A 19,538-nucleotide genomic window follows, 5' to 3' on the forward strand; every position below is an offset into this window, starting at 1 on the left:
ATGGAGAGATGGATTTAAAGCCTGTGATTGCAGCAGAGAGTATTGTGTCTGCAGAGATGAGACTGAGGGGTTGTACATCTCCCTCTGTCACCAGTGAGAGTGCTGACCTCCTCCACCTCTGCCTCTTTAAACCATACTGAGAGCAACCCTCGGAACAGCCAGGCCAGCATCTGTGCTGACAGATAGGAGATAGCATGAAAACAATGAGCTTGTCTGACTGAAATCCATCCAGAGTGTAGCGTCACACAAAATGAAAGGAACTACAGCATTTACAGAAATCATGGCATTCTCAGGTTTCCAAGCATTATTACACATCTAGATAGATAGATTCAACTTTATTGTCATTATGCAGAGTACAAGTACAGAGCTAATGAAATTCAGTTAGCATCTAACCAGAAGTGCAAGAATATATTGTTTTATATACATAAAAGTGCAAGTAAGTGAAGCTATGATATACAGAATGTACAGTGGAGTTGCTATATACAATATTGAGCAGAGTGTATATTTGCTACCAAGAGTGTATGAAATATAATGTATTTGTTCAGTTTACACTTTTAAAAATAATACATTGTAAATGCAACCTGTCCTCCAACCAATACGCTCGTATAGGTCGTTTGTCCAAATCCCTGAAATACGACCCATCAGAGCATATACTACAATTGCGCCCCTATCGGCAAAAGGTCGTTTTCATATTAATGTTTTGTACTCTTTTATTTGCACTCTGATTTGCGTTTCGTGTAGCTCAGTTGGTAGATTATTGCGTTATACATTGATATACAATCATGCTATCATGGGTTTGATTCCAGAGAACGGACGTGCACGTAAAATGTATATGCTCAATAAATCATAATTTAGCATGATTTCTGTGAGGGTTAGGTTTAGGGGTGGGGTTAGGTGTGGTCATTCGAATGAATAAGCCACCTAGTAAAATATGTACGAATTACTGTGAGATCGGTGTAAAAAGTCCACACATTGCATTTAAATAAATGTGCGTTTTGATTGGTTATGACGTTATACGTCATTTCATGACGACAGACGCAACACGATACTTTCATTATTTTCACGTCCGCTAGAGGGCGCTTAACTTTAAAACGTAAATATAGGATGTAATAAGGTGCTTGCACAAACGACCTATATGGTCTTTTTTTTGTTGGAGGACAGGCTCAGATTGAAGAAGTGTAGTACCAACAATGTTGATTTCTGCTGTACTGTATCTGCTTGTGTTATGTTGTTTACTGCTAACTTTCTTTTTTTTACCTCCTTAAAATGTATCAAATGAAGAGATGGGGAAGAGACTGATAGAGGTTTGTATTAAAATGATTTTGAAACCGTATATGTGATTAACAAAATAAATGCATGTAGTGCACAATTACACATACTGTCTAAAATAACTTTTCTTTTGTAAAATATTTTTTTTTCTATTGTGATGCAAAGCTGAATTTTCAGCATGATTACTCCAGTCTTCAGTCTCACATGATCCTTCAGAAATCAGTCTGATAGGATGCTTTGCTGCTCAAGAAACATTTATTGTTATCAATGTTGAAAACAAATGTATTACAAAATACATTTTGTCATATTTTTCCAGGTATCTTTGAGTAGAGAGTTCATCTTTGTCGTTTTCAGTTCCATCTTCTGCCTTTCTCCCATTGAAATAAACTGAGAACATTGGGTTACCATGTACCATGTAAAATGGCTTTTAATCCAGCTGCTCAGTGTGACAAAATTTTGATTATAGGATTTCCTTGTTTCCCCTCTAACATCAGATCCTCTCCAGTTGATTATTCCTAAATTTCCTCCCCAGCAAATTCTTTCCCTTTACTCATCTTATCCAACCCTGCTATTGTTTCCCTGTGCCCTATCGCCTGTTCTTTCATTGTCCTTTCGCTAGATTTCATCTCTTCTCCTCCATTCTTTCTATCAGCAGTCCCTCAATCCCGTTGGCCTCTAGCATAGGAGAGTAAACAGTGAGTGTGTAATTGCTCCCTGTGGCCTTCTGTTTTTGTAGTAATTGCTCTAACGATTGCAAACTGTGCTTCAGCTGTCCCAGACCAGCAGCTACTGTCCAAGGTCACCTGAAGCCAAACGCAGGAACCAGACTAACTGTTGTGTCACACATGCATGACACAAAGATCTCCTAATCCAGCCGTCATTGCAGTGTCACAGTTCTGTTTCCACTTGCAGTTTAATTGAAGACAGTAATGTCTTTTAACATTTAAACATTAAGCCAGCACTACGGTATGTTAGCAGCTAAGTGTTCACTAATATAAAACACAAAAAAGTCCCCGCATAATAAGCATTCTTGTTTCCAAGCTGGAAACTGGCCTAATGTGGTGATGTTGCTGTAATGCTGATGACAAGACTTCTGATATCTGGCTGAATACTTAGTTTAAACAGAGAACAGGCTTAATACATTTAGTGAGAACAGGAACATACAGTTCTAGTTTACTAGCTGCAAAGTGAAAAAAAAGTAAAGTACTACTAAAGAAAAAAAAAAGTAAAGTACTACTAATTCGTTCCCTCGGTTTACTAAATCATGCGCACAATTTTCCAATTCATTCCCTCATTTTAAGTTAATAGTGTGCTCAAAATAATAATTTGTGCATTCTCATAAACCTGTTGCTGCTGTTATGTTTTGTAATGTGTTATGGACAGAGACACTTTAACTGGCTTTAATTTTGAGGTGGGAATTTGTCATTTTAAGTAAGAGGCATCTACTGTTTATAAGAATGTGGACAGGAAGTAGAATTCATTTATTTTGTGCTCCTAAATTACTTACAACTGAAAATGAATTATTAGGTTACACTTTATTTTAAGGTGTATTTGTTACAGTGTAATTAATCATTTCAGAACTGAGTGATATTATTAAACAACCTGTTATTACTATATGGTTAGGTTTAGGATTAGGGTTCCTTGCATGTAATTATGCATAATTTATTGTTATTACAATAGTAAGTACATGCAATGTGTAACAAGGACACCTTAAAAATTGTTACCAGTTATTAAGTGCATGATTTACTTAGCATGTGGAAACGAAGTAGTAAATAGTGCACACAATTTAATAAACAGAGCGAACAAATTATTATATCGAGTGCACGATTTACTTAACACAAAGGAACAAATTATTTAATTGGGTGGATGATTTCCTGCTTGTCATGTGCGAGGCTCCATAATTTAATTATTTCTCAAAAGCCTTCCGTAAATTGTGAACTTGAAATGTTAAGATGTACTGATGTAAGTGTCAACTTCAGTTGACTAAACTTCAAGCCAGCATAAACACTTTTTTTCAAATAGAAACTTTTTGAAATGTTGCAACCTGCTGCATTTGCTTTCAAGTGGACTGTGCTATAACTCCTAGTATAGTTGCATATAATCCAGTCATATTAGAGCTTGACAGATCAAGAAAGGCTGGCAATTTTATGTGCAGCATGCATCAGGCGGTCAGTGAACAGACTGGGCGGTCTGTAGGTGTGCCTTCAGAGACTTCCTGCATCCATAACCCAACATATGCTTCTAACCAGCCATGTAGGAATTTTCAGCAGGGAGATTAATTACAAAGTATGTCTGCGTCCAGCTCTACCAGCAGACCTGTTGCTCTAAATGGTTTTTGATCTTTCTCAGCATGGCATAGAATCCATTCTGACACCCTCTTATCACTCTATTGGCGTTAAAGAGCTGGGGAAATGGGCTCTCAGAGACAGAACAGCAGCATCCTTCAGTGAAGTCAACTGTCTGAGAGCGTGGGTGAGACAGAGACGTGACAGGAATCTTTAGCTGATTCGGAAAGATGGGGAACAGGGCCCTCCGGGGGGTCTTGCGTGGCCCTTCGTCAGCACACGGCGGTGACGTATGAGCGCTGGGTGTATGTTTGGGATGTGGTGACAGGCTGGAGACCGCAGTGACGTTCTCCCGGTGACACTGGCTAGCTGTGATGAATGCAAATTTGATAGGGCTCATTGAAATTCACAGACAAGAGGAATCTCCATTGACTAGTTCAGCAGCACCAGCAGCTTGTTTCAAGGAAATTAATTTAATAACAAGATCAGTAAGGCGTTGTGATTGTGGCTTCGCCCCAATTTCCATATTAATGAAAATGTGCACATGAGGCATTTCTGGGCGAGCAGCCGTCACCTATCACCTTCCCTGCCCCTTGAGCTGTGTTTTGTTTGTTCAGCTTGGAAACAGTCTTTCCCTTGATACATTGGAGGAATAATGGTGGGAAACACACTTTTCATTCTGGGAATCAAGTGTCGGATATCTGCTATGTAAGCATAATCTCGTAGCTTCTTGGTAATATAGATGTTATACAGTTGAAAATTCCAGCAGAGCTTATAAACTTGCAGTCACTTGTCTTTTAATGTATATTTTGATGTATTATGTATGGGGTGTGTGGTGAATTGACACTTTGAGTCCAAAGACATAATAAAGATTTACGTGATAGCTTGGGGGACAGCTGCATTCGCTACACCTGCATTATACAGCAGAAATGCAAAAGGAATACAGTATGAATTCAGTGCATGTGCATCTAAAGAGATGCCCCTGAGTTTGGCCTCTATGAATTCGTATTTCTCGGAAAAGGCAAATTAGTTGTTGTGTTGTTTTTAGACATTATCATATTCTCTGTCTCTTTGAATTCTGCTCTGCTTATCTCTGCCTGTGGCTGCACTATCCAGACTGTCTTTTTTTTCTAATTTGCTCTCCAACAGGTCTCTCATTTATCTCAGGGCTGGTGTGAGAGGAAAGACTCTCTTTCTGCTGAACTGTGACTGCTCCAAATCCTCAGGCAGAGAGAACAACTCAATCACACTGAAACACTGAGAGCTCTCACGAAGGCCGGTCATTTGTTTCAGAGCTCCAGACTTTTCCTGCGGACACCAAAACTGATGGGATACAACTTCATTTTAAGTAATGTTACAGGTTCCAAAGTGAGGCGAGCTTCACGCTTCCTCATTTTCTACACATCAAGTGTGTACTGAAGTGTACTGAAACTCAAACTCTTGAAAACTAAAACTTTTTATCATAAATAGTCAGTGAAAAGAGGTGCTCAGTCATCAGAAAATGATGATCGTCAGCCTCAGAGGGCCAAACAATATATATTTTTACATATAATTACAGTGCAAGAAATTGACCTGACGTCATTTCATATTATATTCCTGTTTCTATTTGTTTGTGGCATCAGTAAAGACTCATTTGTTTTGGTTTGACTTTCTAGTTTCACCACAAAAGGTTCGCAATTTTTCTCTTAATTTTCTCTTAATAAAAACTCTTAATTTTGGATGTGTGTCAATACAGTGAAAAACACTGTATGATTTGTAATTTTGTCATTTTTTTTAAAGGTAACACTTTAGTTTAGGGACCAATTCTCACTATTAACTAGCTGCTTATTAACATGCATATAACTAGTATATTGTTCTATTTACCTAAAGCACATATGTGACCCTGGACCACAAAACCAGTCTTGAGTATATTTGTAGCAAACAACTTTGTATTGGTCGAAATTATAGATTTTTCTTTTATGCCAAAAATCATTAGGATATTAAGTAAAGATTATGTTCCATGAAGATATTTTGTACATTTCCCACTGTTAATATATCAAAACTTAATTTTTGATTAGTACTGTAATATGCATAGCTAAGAATTAATTTGGACAAATTCAAAGGCGATTTCCGCAGTATTTAGATTTTTTAGCATTTTCAAATAGCTGTATCTCAGCCAAATCTAATAAACTATATATTCAAATGAATCCGCTTTCAGATTATGTATAAATCTCAATTTAGAAAAATTGACACTTATGACATATTCATATTCTACATCCCTAATCCTACCCAATACTTGAACTTAACAACCTTACTAACTGTTAAGAAGCAGCAAATCTTTTTGTTTTTTGAGGTAAAAGTCATTGTTAATGGTTATTAACAGCGAGAATTGGACCTTAAAATAAAGCGTAATCGCAATAAACATTAAATGATCCTATTTAAATTCCCAAAGTTTGTATATTTTAAGTTTTCAGTGCTCATTCTATAAATATGTTTGAAAGAAAACTTGAAGAAAATACATTTTTATAATAATTTTTACTTACAGTAACTTGGGGAACAGGGTTAAATAGTTTTAGAATTCTCCATTACGGCGCCTCTGCCAGCAGGTGCATACTGATTTAATGTTTTTCAAATGTCCTACGTTATGCTGGGCTTTTTGTTTGTTTGTTGCATATGGTATTAGTTTTATCTTGCATATGTAATAGTTCTCACAGAAAAACATAGGATGTTTGCCTCAAAGGCTTTTAAAAGGCTTTTGTATTCATAGAAAGTAGCCGCAATATGCAGGTCCACATGGAGTCTGCATCCGCAGAAACATAAATCTACCTACATTTTTAGAGATTTTGAAAACCTGTCAATCAAAAAAATTCCCTAACTCTTGTGGGTCTGTTACATATTTTGGAATAAATTGACCCTGGCTACAGCTACACTTTGACAATAAAACAGCATTTGCAACACAACATTTGCATTTTACTCCTGTATTTTACATATTTCTGAAACTAGAAATACATGGAGAAAAGAAAAATGGGATAGAACTTAATCCATCAGAAATTGATTGGATCGGCTGAAAGATTGTTTCCCAGGCGGAAAAAGTTATTACATTTTATGATGAAATATGATGACAAATATAATTGTCTTTGGAATAACAGTAACATTTTATATCGATAGTCCACTTTAGATGTTCTGCTGACTGTAAGTAACTTTGCAGCTACATGTCAGCTACCAATCACTAAACCCTAACAATCTACTAATACTTTAATGAGAGTTATTTGACATGTAGCTGCAAATTAATGAGTTAGTTGGCAAGTATTTGCAAAATAGAATGTCTCAGGTGGACTATCAAAATAAAGTGTAACATGTCTTCTGTGGATGAATACTTCACAATAAGAGCAGGAATGTGCATAAAGATAAAGATGCATAAAGATCACGTTTACAAAGTCAGCTCAAAAACTGAAAACAAGTCTTGAGATAATGTCTGGTCCTGGCTAACAATGACTGTTTTCCCTCGCAGAAGTGTTGGGTAATCTGTTGTAAACATAGTGCTTTGCCCTGTTGTTGGTGTAGGTTAGTTTGTGCCCGTCTATCCAGCCCCCACACACCTACGCAGACTCCCACAACAACACGAGCACAGATGGCACACTCAAGGGGTTCTGGGAGAAAACAGGGAGTCCATCAGAAAACTGATTTCCCACTGAGAGAGAGGTGTATTAGAGAGGAGGGTATGGGAAATTCTATAGCTGACAGTATGGAGTCTGCTCACAAATTTAATGCAGCTGTTGGGCTGACGAGAATTTGAGTTTGTGATTGAGCGAAATAGAGGTAATACTGTCTGAGACGGACACGAGCGGATTATGAATGTTCTATTTGTGAAGCTCCGGCCTGCTTCAGGTTTAATCACACCGACTGCACGGCTTGGCTGAGCAGCTGGATTCCTATTACGGCTGCTTGGCTAGCTTACCCTATATTCTTACCTGATAACAATCAGGAGCTGTACCGGCAAGGTTTTTTTTTTCTTCTTCCCTGTTATGGGGCACAGTACATCTTTATTCCACCTGATCTCACTATGAACTTGTGTTCATCTTGTTCTCTTCTTATTGAAACGATTCGGAGTTGACCCAGACACCACAACCACCTCTCTGACCCACACACCTGCAGCATCCCCTCTATGACGTCAAACTGAATTTTACTAAAACCTTATATATATATATATATATATATATATATATATATATATATATATATATATATATATATATACCTTATATATATACCTTATATATTAAACCAGCTGTAATGGTTTTATTGCTTTAGTGGAGTGTGCCGTGTCCGACCAGAAGGGTTATAAAGACAAATGACCTGTGGTTTCGCTGCAAAATATTTCTGCTTTATTGTCTTTCCCAAATCAGCATGTGATGAAATTAGAGCTGGGTGCATCAATCACTGTGAGTTAAAAAATTGCAATTACGAGGGCAATTATGAAGCGGTGTCTCGTGGGAGATAAGGCAGAGAATGAAAACGTATTATAACGTGCTTTCCTCTCAGCTGTCCTCTTTTACACCTCTTCCTCAAGGGGGGGGGGGGACAGCTGTGCAAACCTTTGAGAGCACCAGAATTAATTTCAAACAGAGGCAGAAAGAAAGATTGAAGGGCAAACATTTATGCCACTTTATTTTTTGGTATTTCAGTGGAGAAACCTAGGGATGCTAGTGATGATAAAAGCTGTCATTACAACATAAACCAATACCAGTTTGAGTGGTTTAACTATTTACGGAATCTAACTGTTTACCCTGTTAAAAAAAGCATATTCTGGTTAAGTATGGTTTGAATAAGGGCAGAAAAATGGTAATGCTGGTTCTAAGCAACTAGCTCCTGCTCAGGACTAGCTCATAACCAGTTTAAACCAGCTCATGACCAACTAAGTACCAGCTAAAACTAGTTGCCATGCTTTAAAACATATCAAGAATAAGCTTTTTTTTTTATTCAACAGGGTAATCAATCTCAAAATACATTGCAACAAGTAAAAAGATACTTAATTCACTACCAAAAAGTGATAAATGGTTCTTAACACAACCAAATGAAATTCAGTTGAATTGAAATCTATCTTGCTCAAGATTTGTTTGTGCTATGTTTTTATGTTAGCTTAGCAAAAAGCTCATGCCAACCCCTAGCGAAAGAACCTACCAGAAATTTTGCATTTTTACTCAAATTACCGCAAAGTGAGTGGACCATGCATGTTCTAGGATGTGAAGAAGAATTGAAGTACGGGAGAGTGTGCCATTTTACAGTTACAGTGTTTTACACTGCAGTGGAAGGGAGGGCCTGTGGTTCCTTTAATTGGGTGTGAATGAAACAGCTGTCATGCCCGCCGTTTGGGCTGTAAGTCTTAATTAAACAGAAGTGCATGCTGGGCCGGCTGCAGTCTCATCGAGAAGCAGAAGATGCTGTGTGAATCACACCGATGTCTCAAATTTGCACAAAAACACAAGTAGACGCAAACGATCACAAGGGTGGTGTATCCGTGAGTCTGTCTCTCTCCATCATATCACCTCCGTCACAGACATGCTGCAGGATGCTAACAGACATCTTTGCTTATGTTATTGAAAGTTTACTGTAGTCCCAATGCACTAGTCTGCTTGAGCAGTGTTAAGAGAAGGACGCAGTGTAGATGCAATGGAGGCTGTTAAAGGCTCATCTTTTATTCAGCAGGGATGCCTGCTGATTTGAGGCACTCAAATAAGAGATGTGACTGTGCTAATGTTGTTCCCCCCACAATCAAGATTCATGAGGCCTAGGTGCATGTTTGTGCCTGAAAGAGAAAGGTGAAGAAAGGGAGAGGGTACAGCTTTCTTTAGATTTCTTTAGCTTGGCTTCAAAGCATTGCTGCATTCTCAGCATGATTTCTATTTTTAGCGGCCTCACTGCATCAAAGCTTTAATTCCTTGTACGTATACAAATGAAACAATTGTTTAGAACACTTCACTAGTCTTAGATGCCGCAGTGTGACACACATCAGATAATTTCCCCATTATTTAGCTTGTAAATTGCAAAATGCCTGTTTTTCACCACATGAAAATCAGTCTTATTAACAGCTTGCAGCACTCACATTGCACTCTTAAGCAGCCTTCAACAGGGAGTCTTTTTGTGCCCTATGTAGCATGGTACTCTCAGAAGAAAATATGTTGAAAATGCACTATAAACCTATTTATAAATACAATTGTAAGCAATATAGAGTTTTTTTGAGGTAATATGAAACTACTCACATTGTTTGAAAAAAGAACTTTAATGCATGATGAACAGGCCCTATTAACATTTTTGGCGATCAGATTATAATCGAATGGCACTTAACATTAAAAGCCCAGTATACAGTAAATGCACCTGAGATGCATTAGAAATTACATTTGGAGAGGGTCTGAGAAAGATTGTAACCACATTTAATGAAGATGTAAAAGCAAATGTGTTATTGTTTCACATTTGGCTTGGTAAGAGTTTAAACTGCAGATAAAGCATTATACATATGCCAATTTGATGTACTGAAAAGTTAAGGTGTTGTTTTGTGGGGTTGTGGCTGTTTCTTTTTATTCTGGTCTAATAAAGACACAGTTCTCTTGTGATCTGCACACTTGATTTATTAATCAATAACCCATGAATTATTGCACTGGATTTTTCTCTCACTCTCATGTTCTCTGTGTATTTTTGTGGAGACAGTGAATTTGCCTAATTTTCATAGCTTTTTCTCCCTATTATATTTCACTGTGGGAATATTTGTAAAAAAAGGGAAACATAATAGACCATACGGTATACACTCTATCAGATTCGGTTTCATGCCGTGTCAGTTAATTTGGATGCAAATTCACTTTCACAACGATCAAGTTTGTAATTCCTAAAGGCTAACTCCCGATAGTCATTTCATAATTTATTAAAGGAAAAAAATCAATGAGGTAACTTGAAAATCACTTTATTTTCTGTGTAGTTCTACAGTTCTGTTACACAGCTAATACTCATGGATCATGTGTGCCTGCTGTTGTAATTGGGCTGCTGCATCATTTGTGTGTTTCTTTTGCATGCAGACCTTGAGATTCATGCACAGCTGCTCTTTGCAACAACAGTTTGCTGAACTCACAGAGGAAAGAGGAGACAGTGGCATCTGATAATTTGCACTATTTTCTCCTTCACTTATCTGGCTTTCTGTCTTATACAAGTAGTACCTTTACCTTTATAACTGCTAAAGGGGTTATATCATACCATTAGTCAAAGTTTATAGTTTCACCATTTAGTTTGACCCTGTTTGTTCTGTCTCTTTGAAGTAATTGCTACTTTTTTTGCTACTGAGATTTAAGACTTGTGTAAACCGACAGATTCACAAAACAGTCTGCTTTGAAATGTGCCACATAAACTGTTAAGACTTAATGTTAAAAATAAACTTTAACTGCTTGTTATCAACATTTTGATCTTTGAGACAAACTTGCAGAGCAGTAGGTGTTACACACAGCCAGGAATGGCGCAGAGTTTTGTGGACTTTCTCAGATTTTACTGGTTTTCATAAATAATAGTGTTAGTCCTACTTCATACTTGTTTCAAACGTAAAAAATTATTTGGAATTGAGGATGGTTATACATTAAGGCCTTTTAATACTGCATGGCATCAGAAATAAGTTGATTTAGCAGTTTGGACTACTTTTAGTATTTTTGGTTTAATAAAATAACAGTGTGGAGGCTCTGTTTACGCTGATTGATGGGTTCGGTGTGTACAGTAGATATTTCTAAGTACTCAAAACACTTGAACTTACATTGTCTGTGTCACAAAATTACATCACACAGACTGTCTGCAAGTCGGACAAGGGAAGTATACTTTGGTCTTAACTCAAATTAAATAAAGAACACATCTAACAGGTAGTTGGACAAGCCCACAGGTTCTAATTTAATATTTTTACATAGCCTGCTGAGGAGGCATACCTCGAAAGAAACATGGAAACAGATTGCAACTTGGCAGGTGCACACAACAACAACAGCAGCAGCAGCAGCAGGCATCACTGTAGCCCGGGACCTCATCTGTCCGACTGAATGCTTCCGCTGTCTCTCATTTCTTCTCCTCTGCCACCTCACCTTTCAGCCCTTCATGTCATGGAGCTCCATCTGACTGACGTCTCTCCTCAGGATGGCTGACACCAAACAGGAGATGGATTCACTTCCTGAGGCAGTCAAGAAGAGCTTGGCTCATCCTGCTGTGGCACATCTCTAGTTACATTACAGCTGGAGTTTAGAAAAAGGCTTTTTGAATGATTTCACAAAGAATACTCAGCGAACAAGCATTTACTCAAATTTTTCACTACAGAATGTGGCCATTATTAACCATCGGCATTAGGGGGGGGGGGGGGGGGGGGGGAGAAAAAGGAGAATCTTGAAAATGGTAAAGTTTGATGTTTATTTATTCTTTTTCAACAAATCAAAAGAAAGTACTCATGCTGAATCATCACAGAAAAGGAAATAAAGGCTTAGTTTCTGTACCAGTACCAATCTTGCTCTCCTCAGAACATTAGATGAATAATAGCACTCTATGAAGTTTGGAATGCAGTAAAAAAAAGTCTAAGCTTTAGTCATGTCCCCCTCCACATAAATGTGTGTGTATATGTGTGTGGGCATATCAGTGTGTGTACATTTGTGTATAAGCAAATGTGTTTGTAAGGTCTGCATGACCTAGTCCTCAGCTGTTTTGATGACCTGGAACAATGTGACGTTGTAGAGGACTTGATGTCCGTTGTTCCAAGTGTAGAGCACTCTTTCTCGCGGGTTGTAGTCCATCATGGAAATGTGGGAGTATTGGTTATGGAAGGGGATGTCTGTGTACTCATAGGTTGAGGTGTTGGTGTAATATGCGAAGTAGATCTTAGCACCGGCCAGGTGGGAGTTGGTGACGTAGAGTGTGCCACAGATCATGAACGATTCACCGGCGCTCCGTTTAGGGAAGCCAGTATCCCACGTTTGAAGCACTTCCAGGCTTTGTGGCTCCAGACGGCTAATGACGATGTTTCCAGCGTTGGGAATGGTGGTGTAGACAGCCCATAGCCCATTCTCATCAGCCATGAGGTCGATGTCGGACGATCCACCCCAGGAGTAGGGAAAGGTGTTGTTGTAGCCCGCGCCGCTAAGGCTGCGCTGCACCAGGATGCTTCGGGATCGGAAGTGGTACTTGATGAGGATGTTACTCTGGTATTTGTTGTAGTAGAGGGAGCCGTTGTAGACCACGTGACCCGTACCAGCCCAAGGGTGGGGCAGGAGATGCTGCACAAAGTTCTGGCCTTTCATGAAGTCGTTCATTGTGCGGTACTCCAGTACACGACGTCCCTTAAAGTAACCATCCATTGACCACACCTGAGACACAATAAGACATACAAATGTAAATTGCATGATACAAACAATGAAAAAAAAAAAACAAACAAAAAAAACATTAAGGATGGTAAAATTCACAGATTCCCATCGGTGAATTGGCATTACATTTTATGAAACAATGCATCAATTTAAAAGTGTGCATTAGATATAAATTGGCATTTGTATCATGATGCATCATTTCTAACTTTTATTATTTAGAAAGTGACCAATAATTAGTGACAAATATTTTATACGTAGATTGATTTCTCCTCTCAAAACTGTTTCTCATCACCATTGCTGCTACATGAATATGACATATTAAAAGCACTATGGAGACCAAGGGGTGCATCATATTTTTTTTCCATTACATTGTGTTGCATTGCATCACATTGTGTTGAACTGAATCAACATCGGATTGCACTGCATCGTAATAAGGGTGAAACATATCGCATCACATTGGAAATTGTATCACATGTATCGTATCGTTGGCTATGCATTGCATCGGCATCAGTTACGGAGATGCACATCCTTAATGTGTATACAGTATACCACTGTATTATTATATTATAATCTACACTGCTTAACTTTGTCAGCCCTAAATAATGAGGCTAAAATGAAAAACAGAAAATAATAATCTATGTAAACTAAAAATAAAACAAGTAAAAAAAAATCTAATAAAAATTGTGTTAACTAAATAGAAATAAATAGTAATAAAAGTAATAAAAGATACATAAAAGAATAGCAAATGGTTATACAAACTTTTAATTTGAATGAAAGTGTCTAGCCAACTGTGAAAAAAAAAAAAAAATTCTTAGTCACTAATCAATGTTTCATGACCGTGTGAACTCTAATCACTCATGTTTCCATTTCCATTAAAGAGGTTTTTGGATCATTTTCAAATCATGCTGGAGGATTGAGTTTTGCATAAACTTGTCATTCATGCAGCTTGAGTGCTGGTGACATTAAAGCTAAATGGGCACATACAGGATATTAAAACATTGGAATTAAAAACAAAATCTAATTGAACAAGAATCCGAATTAGAATACTTTTTGACCCCTGTGTAAGTAGAAGGAGGAATCAGACTAGAAATGAAAGTTGAGATTTCTGTGCCGAGAATGGTGTAGAAAGAGCATATACCCGGATGAAAGTACAGTACATGAAAAGACGCCATCTCCTGACTTACTTTTGAGAGAGTGACAGCAGAGCCTTTCTTCCTGTGTAACCAGCGGTGAATCTCACTGTGCACAGTCTAGGTGTGTCTGTGCGTGTTGTTAAATCTATTGATCTGCTCTTTGTGTGGGAGTGGAGATGCTGTATGTGCTCTGCACTCGGCTGCAGCAGTTGTTCCCTGCCCTTTTCCACTCCACATTCACAGGAAATCAATCCTGTTAGCAGTTCTCCATCTCTCTTCATTTCTCTTCTCCTTACTCCCCGTCACTGTATGAGGCTGAAGTATCTATCAGGCACACAACAGCCATGCTGTGCCCCCAACTTTACCAAGCCATGCGCTGTGTACTGTTTATTAACACATCGTAATAAAACTTCAGACAGTCAGCTTATTTAGGATGGTTATTATGTTCTTTCTCCTGCATAATGAAGCCCCTCTGAGGATTTAACGCTCCCCTGCTATCTTTGGCCTCCTCTCCTCCTTCCCCCCTCCCTCCCTCCTGCAGTCTCCCTCTCTGCCTCTTTCCCCATTTCTCATTCCACTGAGAGATGCGGTGCATTTTTATTTTTAGGCTACTGTGGGGCTGCGTGGTGACTGGAGAGGAGGAGAGCAGGTGACTTCTGGACAGGCAGGATAATTGGAACATTAAGTATAGCATTTCCTCTGTGGGCTAAACGAGTCCCTGTAGATCTGTGAGTGGAGCATTCATCTCCACCTCCGTGTTCCCTTCTGAGAAGAATGGCATATGTTGTGCTTTGGATGCTGGAGTCCAGATCTTTACTAGATTAACCTGCAATGATGAGTGTGTGACATTGTAAATCTAGGGACAGTGAATGCTCAGTTGTCTGCCGGATTGATATGACCATTATCTTGATTGCAGTGATTTATTTGTCCCTTTACGTGATCGATATTTCGTGATTTTGTGATCGTGATTGATATTGCCGAGTGATGTGATCATTAAAGCCAAAGATAAAGGATTGTATAATTGAAGATGAACTTTGGACTTGCCCCTTTAAACAGAATAATTGATGATCATTGCTTGTTGTGTTTTCCATGTCAGTCCTTATATAGTGGAAATTTTAAGACTGGACAGAGGGAACAGTAGATAGATTACCTGTGTTGAATGTCTTTGAATTAAATTCCTCTACCTGCCATTCCAGTTCCTTTTCAGCTTCACACTCATGAATTTAAAAAGAGCCAATTTATAAAATTCTTCAACCGTGTTCTCCATTGAGATTGACAGGGCTGTTGCTAAAACTAATGTAGCCCATGGACAATATTCGGTAGGCCCTCTCGCAAATGGACCGATGAGTAGATTACAACATAAAGTGTTTTCCTACCCTGTACCTAGAGACACGCTGAAATTGCACATCTCACTTATTGCTTATATCACAATAAAAATCATTTTATTTCACTGTAACAATAAATATCACAATATAGTTACAAAAGTGATTTACAGTAATCAAGAACAGTGAGAGATATTCTCTCATTTTTGTTTTATTAACATGAATGACAGACAGCAAGAATATTAGACTGCAGTCAGTTTAAGAGCTGCCCAGATCCAAAATACTGTTACACGTTTTCTTTCTCAGCTGTTTGCTTTTATTGTGCTTATGAGTATATTTGCAAAGACAGGCATTTTGACACTTCAAAGCATGTATTTAACAGTTCAATGCCTATAAAGTGGCAAAATAACTTAATAATTTCAAAATAAATTCTCCCACACTCTATGAACACGTTTTTCACGTAAGTGCGCCTCTTTGACAGTGCTCAGAAACAGTGTGCGCATATAGCGCATATAGTGTACTGTATATATTTTTTTTCATGCATTTTGCCAATTTTTTTTTACCATTGAAAGGGACAAAGTGAAAGTGACATGACATACAGCCTGGCAACACTGCATAAATTAACTAGCCAAAATGTGCTTTTTACTGTTTTGTCTTGCTTTTCAAAGAAATAAAAAATCTATTAAAAAAACAACAATAGTTTCCACTTTCGGGCCAAAAGCGGGCATGCTAGTGTGTGCCAGGGCCATTCGTGTTTCCACTGTCACTTACGGGGCTTGATCGTGCCTCGTCGGTGCTTCCTCGGGGGCCAACAGCCTGGGTTTTCTGGCCGGACGAAAACCTTGGGCCAAAGTGGGCCAGCTGGGGCTACAGGAGTGGTTATAAACAAAGGCAGAGTTTCTCCGCGTCTGGAGAGCGTCAGCGCCATGGATCATTTTAGAAAGATAACAGCTATATAACTCCAGCATTAAAGACTTTTAAAATAAGTTGAGCTCAAAACTCACTTTCAGTCAGCAATGAGTGTTTGAAATAACTTCCGATGTGGATTATAATCACCATACAAGGCAGAAATATTTATAGGCGATGCAAAAGACTAGGCATTAATGTTACCATAGCAAATATGGTAAAATGACCACTTGAAGAAATCAGATGTCAGCTTATTATTCTCTTTCACAATAGTGTATTTATTTAGTAACATATTTTATCTGTCATATGTCTCATCTCGAGAGTAGATTCAAGTCTATGATGGGGTTTCATGACATTGTTCCTGAGAGGCGTGTAAAGGGCAGGTTTTAGTGAAGCACAGCGGAGCTTCTGGCCCAACCGTGGAAACACTGTGCTATTTTGGCCATTAGCCCCGCCTGGCCCGTTTAAAGCACTGGCCCGACAGTGGAAAAGCGGCTACTTAGAATATATTTAACACTGAACGAACTTTTTAATATTCTAGCAGACATTATACCAACAAAGCACAATTTAACTTAAAATGCATGAGTTAGTAAAATACATTTTTTGGCCACCAAGAACCCTTTAGACATGTTTTTTTTGTGTGCGTGTGTGTGTATTTTTCTACTGTACAAATAAAAGAGACTTCTTTTAAAACATTAGAAAAAATATTACAGATTACAGATGTATGTTATAATAAATGTATTAACAGAGCTGTTGTAATTATTATCATCACTATTATTGTCTTTTTTTATTTTTTCAGGACAACAGTAAAATTACAATACTAACGTTTATGAAAGTTGATGGAGATATAGCTTAACTTTTATTTTGGTGAAAAAACGTGCAGCAAGACCTCAATGCTTTTTGTTCACAATAGCAGATTTATAAATGAGTCTCATTACGAATACGTCACATGTATTGCATCGTCACATGTCTTGTTAAAATCATAAAAATGTGAGAGAAACTGACGAGTAACACTTGTTCAGCACAGATTTTCCACACACTTTGGACTTTGAACCCTGGTTAACAAGCAGATAGCGTGGAGGGTTAGTACAGCACTGTCAGAATACATGCAATGTGTGTGTGTGCGTGTATTAGAAAACATAACGTTCTGCTGTTTATTTACTAATTGTTTAAGGCCAGTTTCTGATTTCAGTCATCATACAGTAACCAGCAACAATTACCCCTTCCTCTTCTCAGGCCCAGGACGCATTCCTACAGTATGTGTCTTCCCCTGATGATGGTTATAGCTGCTAGTAGTTGCTGGCATTGATTGGTGAAACATTTGCCTAAACAAGCTGTTAATGCCCAACCCCCGGATGGAGTAATTAATATGACGATTGTGGCTTTGAAAGGAGATGTAAGGATTGAGAGAAGAACGAAGTGTGGGGGAGAGAGTATGAGCATGATAGAGAAGGGAAGAGTGTGGGATGGAGAAAAATGGTGGAAGAACCATCCATCAATGACTCAGCTCTCACCGCTGAGGAGCAGCTTCACTGTACCAAAACACTGACTCAGTCACAATGTGTGTATATGTGTGTGTCTCCGGGGAGAGACGGCTCATCATAGCAGTGGCAGTGATGGAGTGAAAGAGTGTTGCAGTGCGGTCAACCTTACCCTATTATCGGAGCTGGGGATCATTGTATCAGTCATCCATGAGCCGAACCTTGACCCTGAAGCGCGGACGGTGATGGGGTTACTGACGCCAGTTAACTTCCCACAACCTGGTGATAAAACAGAGGGGGCCACTATGAATGACAGCTTCAGCGGAACTTCACTGAACCAGTCAGCATTAAACTGCCAAAAGTGACATTTATGGAGTTAACGAATATCTGTTATATAATAATTTTGGATTTTCTTGTGAAGTCATCAGTTTAGAACATGAGCTTGTCTCATCATGCATCTGAAAGCCAATTACTCTTTCAGCCAAAAATACTTTGGGCGTTTCAGTTTAAGGCCTGCTATCTGGCTGTTTTTAACATTCTAACACTAAATTACTTATGTAATTGGACAGCACTGAGAATCCAACAAGTAAAAATTCTGTCTATTTTCTTGCTATAATAGGACACATACTCTGTGTCCACAGTCAATAGATTGGTTGCTGCCTTTTCTTAATTATTAAAATCAACTCAAACCCACTGCGGCTAGATGTCTTACCGAGTTTCTGCATGCAGGAGTGCAGGCGAGTTTCCAGAAGTAGCACTCGCTGCCTGAGCTCCTCGTAGTCATAGGCTCCCATCTCCTCTTGAATTGCCATTAGTACCAGAGACAGATTCCTCACTTCCTCCCTCAGGCGAAGGATCATTCTTGCATCTGCCTTGTACTGTTCCAGCACTGGCAGTAGGGGAAGCAGCTGAGTAACCTTGTCCTTTAACTCCTGAGGTAAACGGACAAAGGAAGGTGTGAAATGGTGTTTAGGAAAGATGAGAAACGTTAATCTCCCTCTCACAGACGTTTTGGGAATTTGCATGGATTTTATTAACTATTCACCACGTTCATCTCCAATATTTAATCTTGCATGACCAGTCTCCTGCCCCGAATACGAATGCATCCTCACATGAGAACCAAATATTGATTTCATGAATTTTCAATCTCTCATAATCTACTGCTTGTCCGACGTAGTGACACAGGCCCACTCATCAAAGCGCAGCTCTCCACCTCGGTGTTACCAAGCATATATGAAAGAGCTAAAACTTGTGGGCTGATCTCAGCTCAGTGTGGGCAATCAGTTACCACAGCCATGCAGACTGGCAGGTCTGGCATAGGTTGAGGCATATCAATAAAGGGGGTCTGAATAGCAGGTGTATCAATAAAGCATGCTCACCACAGGAGGGGCTGTTTCCTCCTTGTTAAAGTTTATCGTAAATCTGGTGATGGAGCTCCTCTCAGCCCTGCGGTGCCACATCATAAATCTCATTTTCCAGTTCCGAGACACAAAAATTTAGTCTCGTTAATCTCCCTACCTGCCATAGGCGACTTTGAGCTCTCTACATTCATCAGCAGCCTCGCCGAAATAATGCCAGGCTTTGAGGCTCCCACTCTTTGAAAAAGTGCTCTTAACACTGGCACATCTCACTAATTTTTCACAGCTCCAGCAGAGAGAAAGGGGGGGGGGGGATTATCGTGCTTTGAACATGTATCGATAGAAGAGGAATGATTTCTGGAACATTTTAGAATAATTTACTATGATAGTTTTGGTGAGATGACTCACACCGCAGCAGAGTGGGGTGGATCGGTAAGTGG

The 19,538-nt window shown here is 38.8% G+C and overlaps 1 protein-coding gene across 2 annotated transcripts in view; it reads right to left on the reverse strand.

The window, feature by feature from the left end:
• Positions 1-11,935: 11,935 nt before the first annotated feature.
• Positions 11,936-19,538, reverse strand: part of olfm2a (olfactomedin 2a) — a 68,279-nt gene continuing 60,676 nt past the window's right edge. For both annotated transcript variants that reach the window (XM_059559308.1, XM_059559307.1), the window contains exons 4-6: positions 18,453-18,672; positions 17,913-18,019; positions 11,936-12,901 (exon numbers count right to left, since the gene is read on the reverse strand). In XM_059559308.1, coding sequence (XP_059415291.1) covers positions 12,227-12,901; positions 17,913-18,019; positions 18,453-18,672 — 1,002 coding nt within the window. In that variant the 3' untranslated portion in view covers positions 11,936-12,226. The remainder of the gene's footprint in view (positions 12,902-17,912; positions 18,020-18,452; positions 18,673-19,538) is intronic.

Source organism: Carassius carassius, chromosome 1, assembly GCF_963082965.1.
Source record: "Carassius carassius chromosome 1, fCarCar2.1, whole genome shotgun sequence".
NCBI lineage: Eukaryota > Metazoa > Chordata > Actinopteri > Cypriniformes > Cyprinidae > Carassius > Carassius carassius.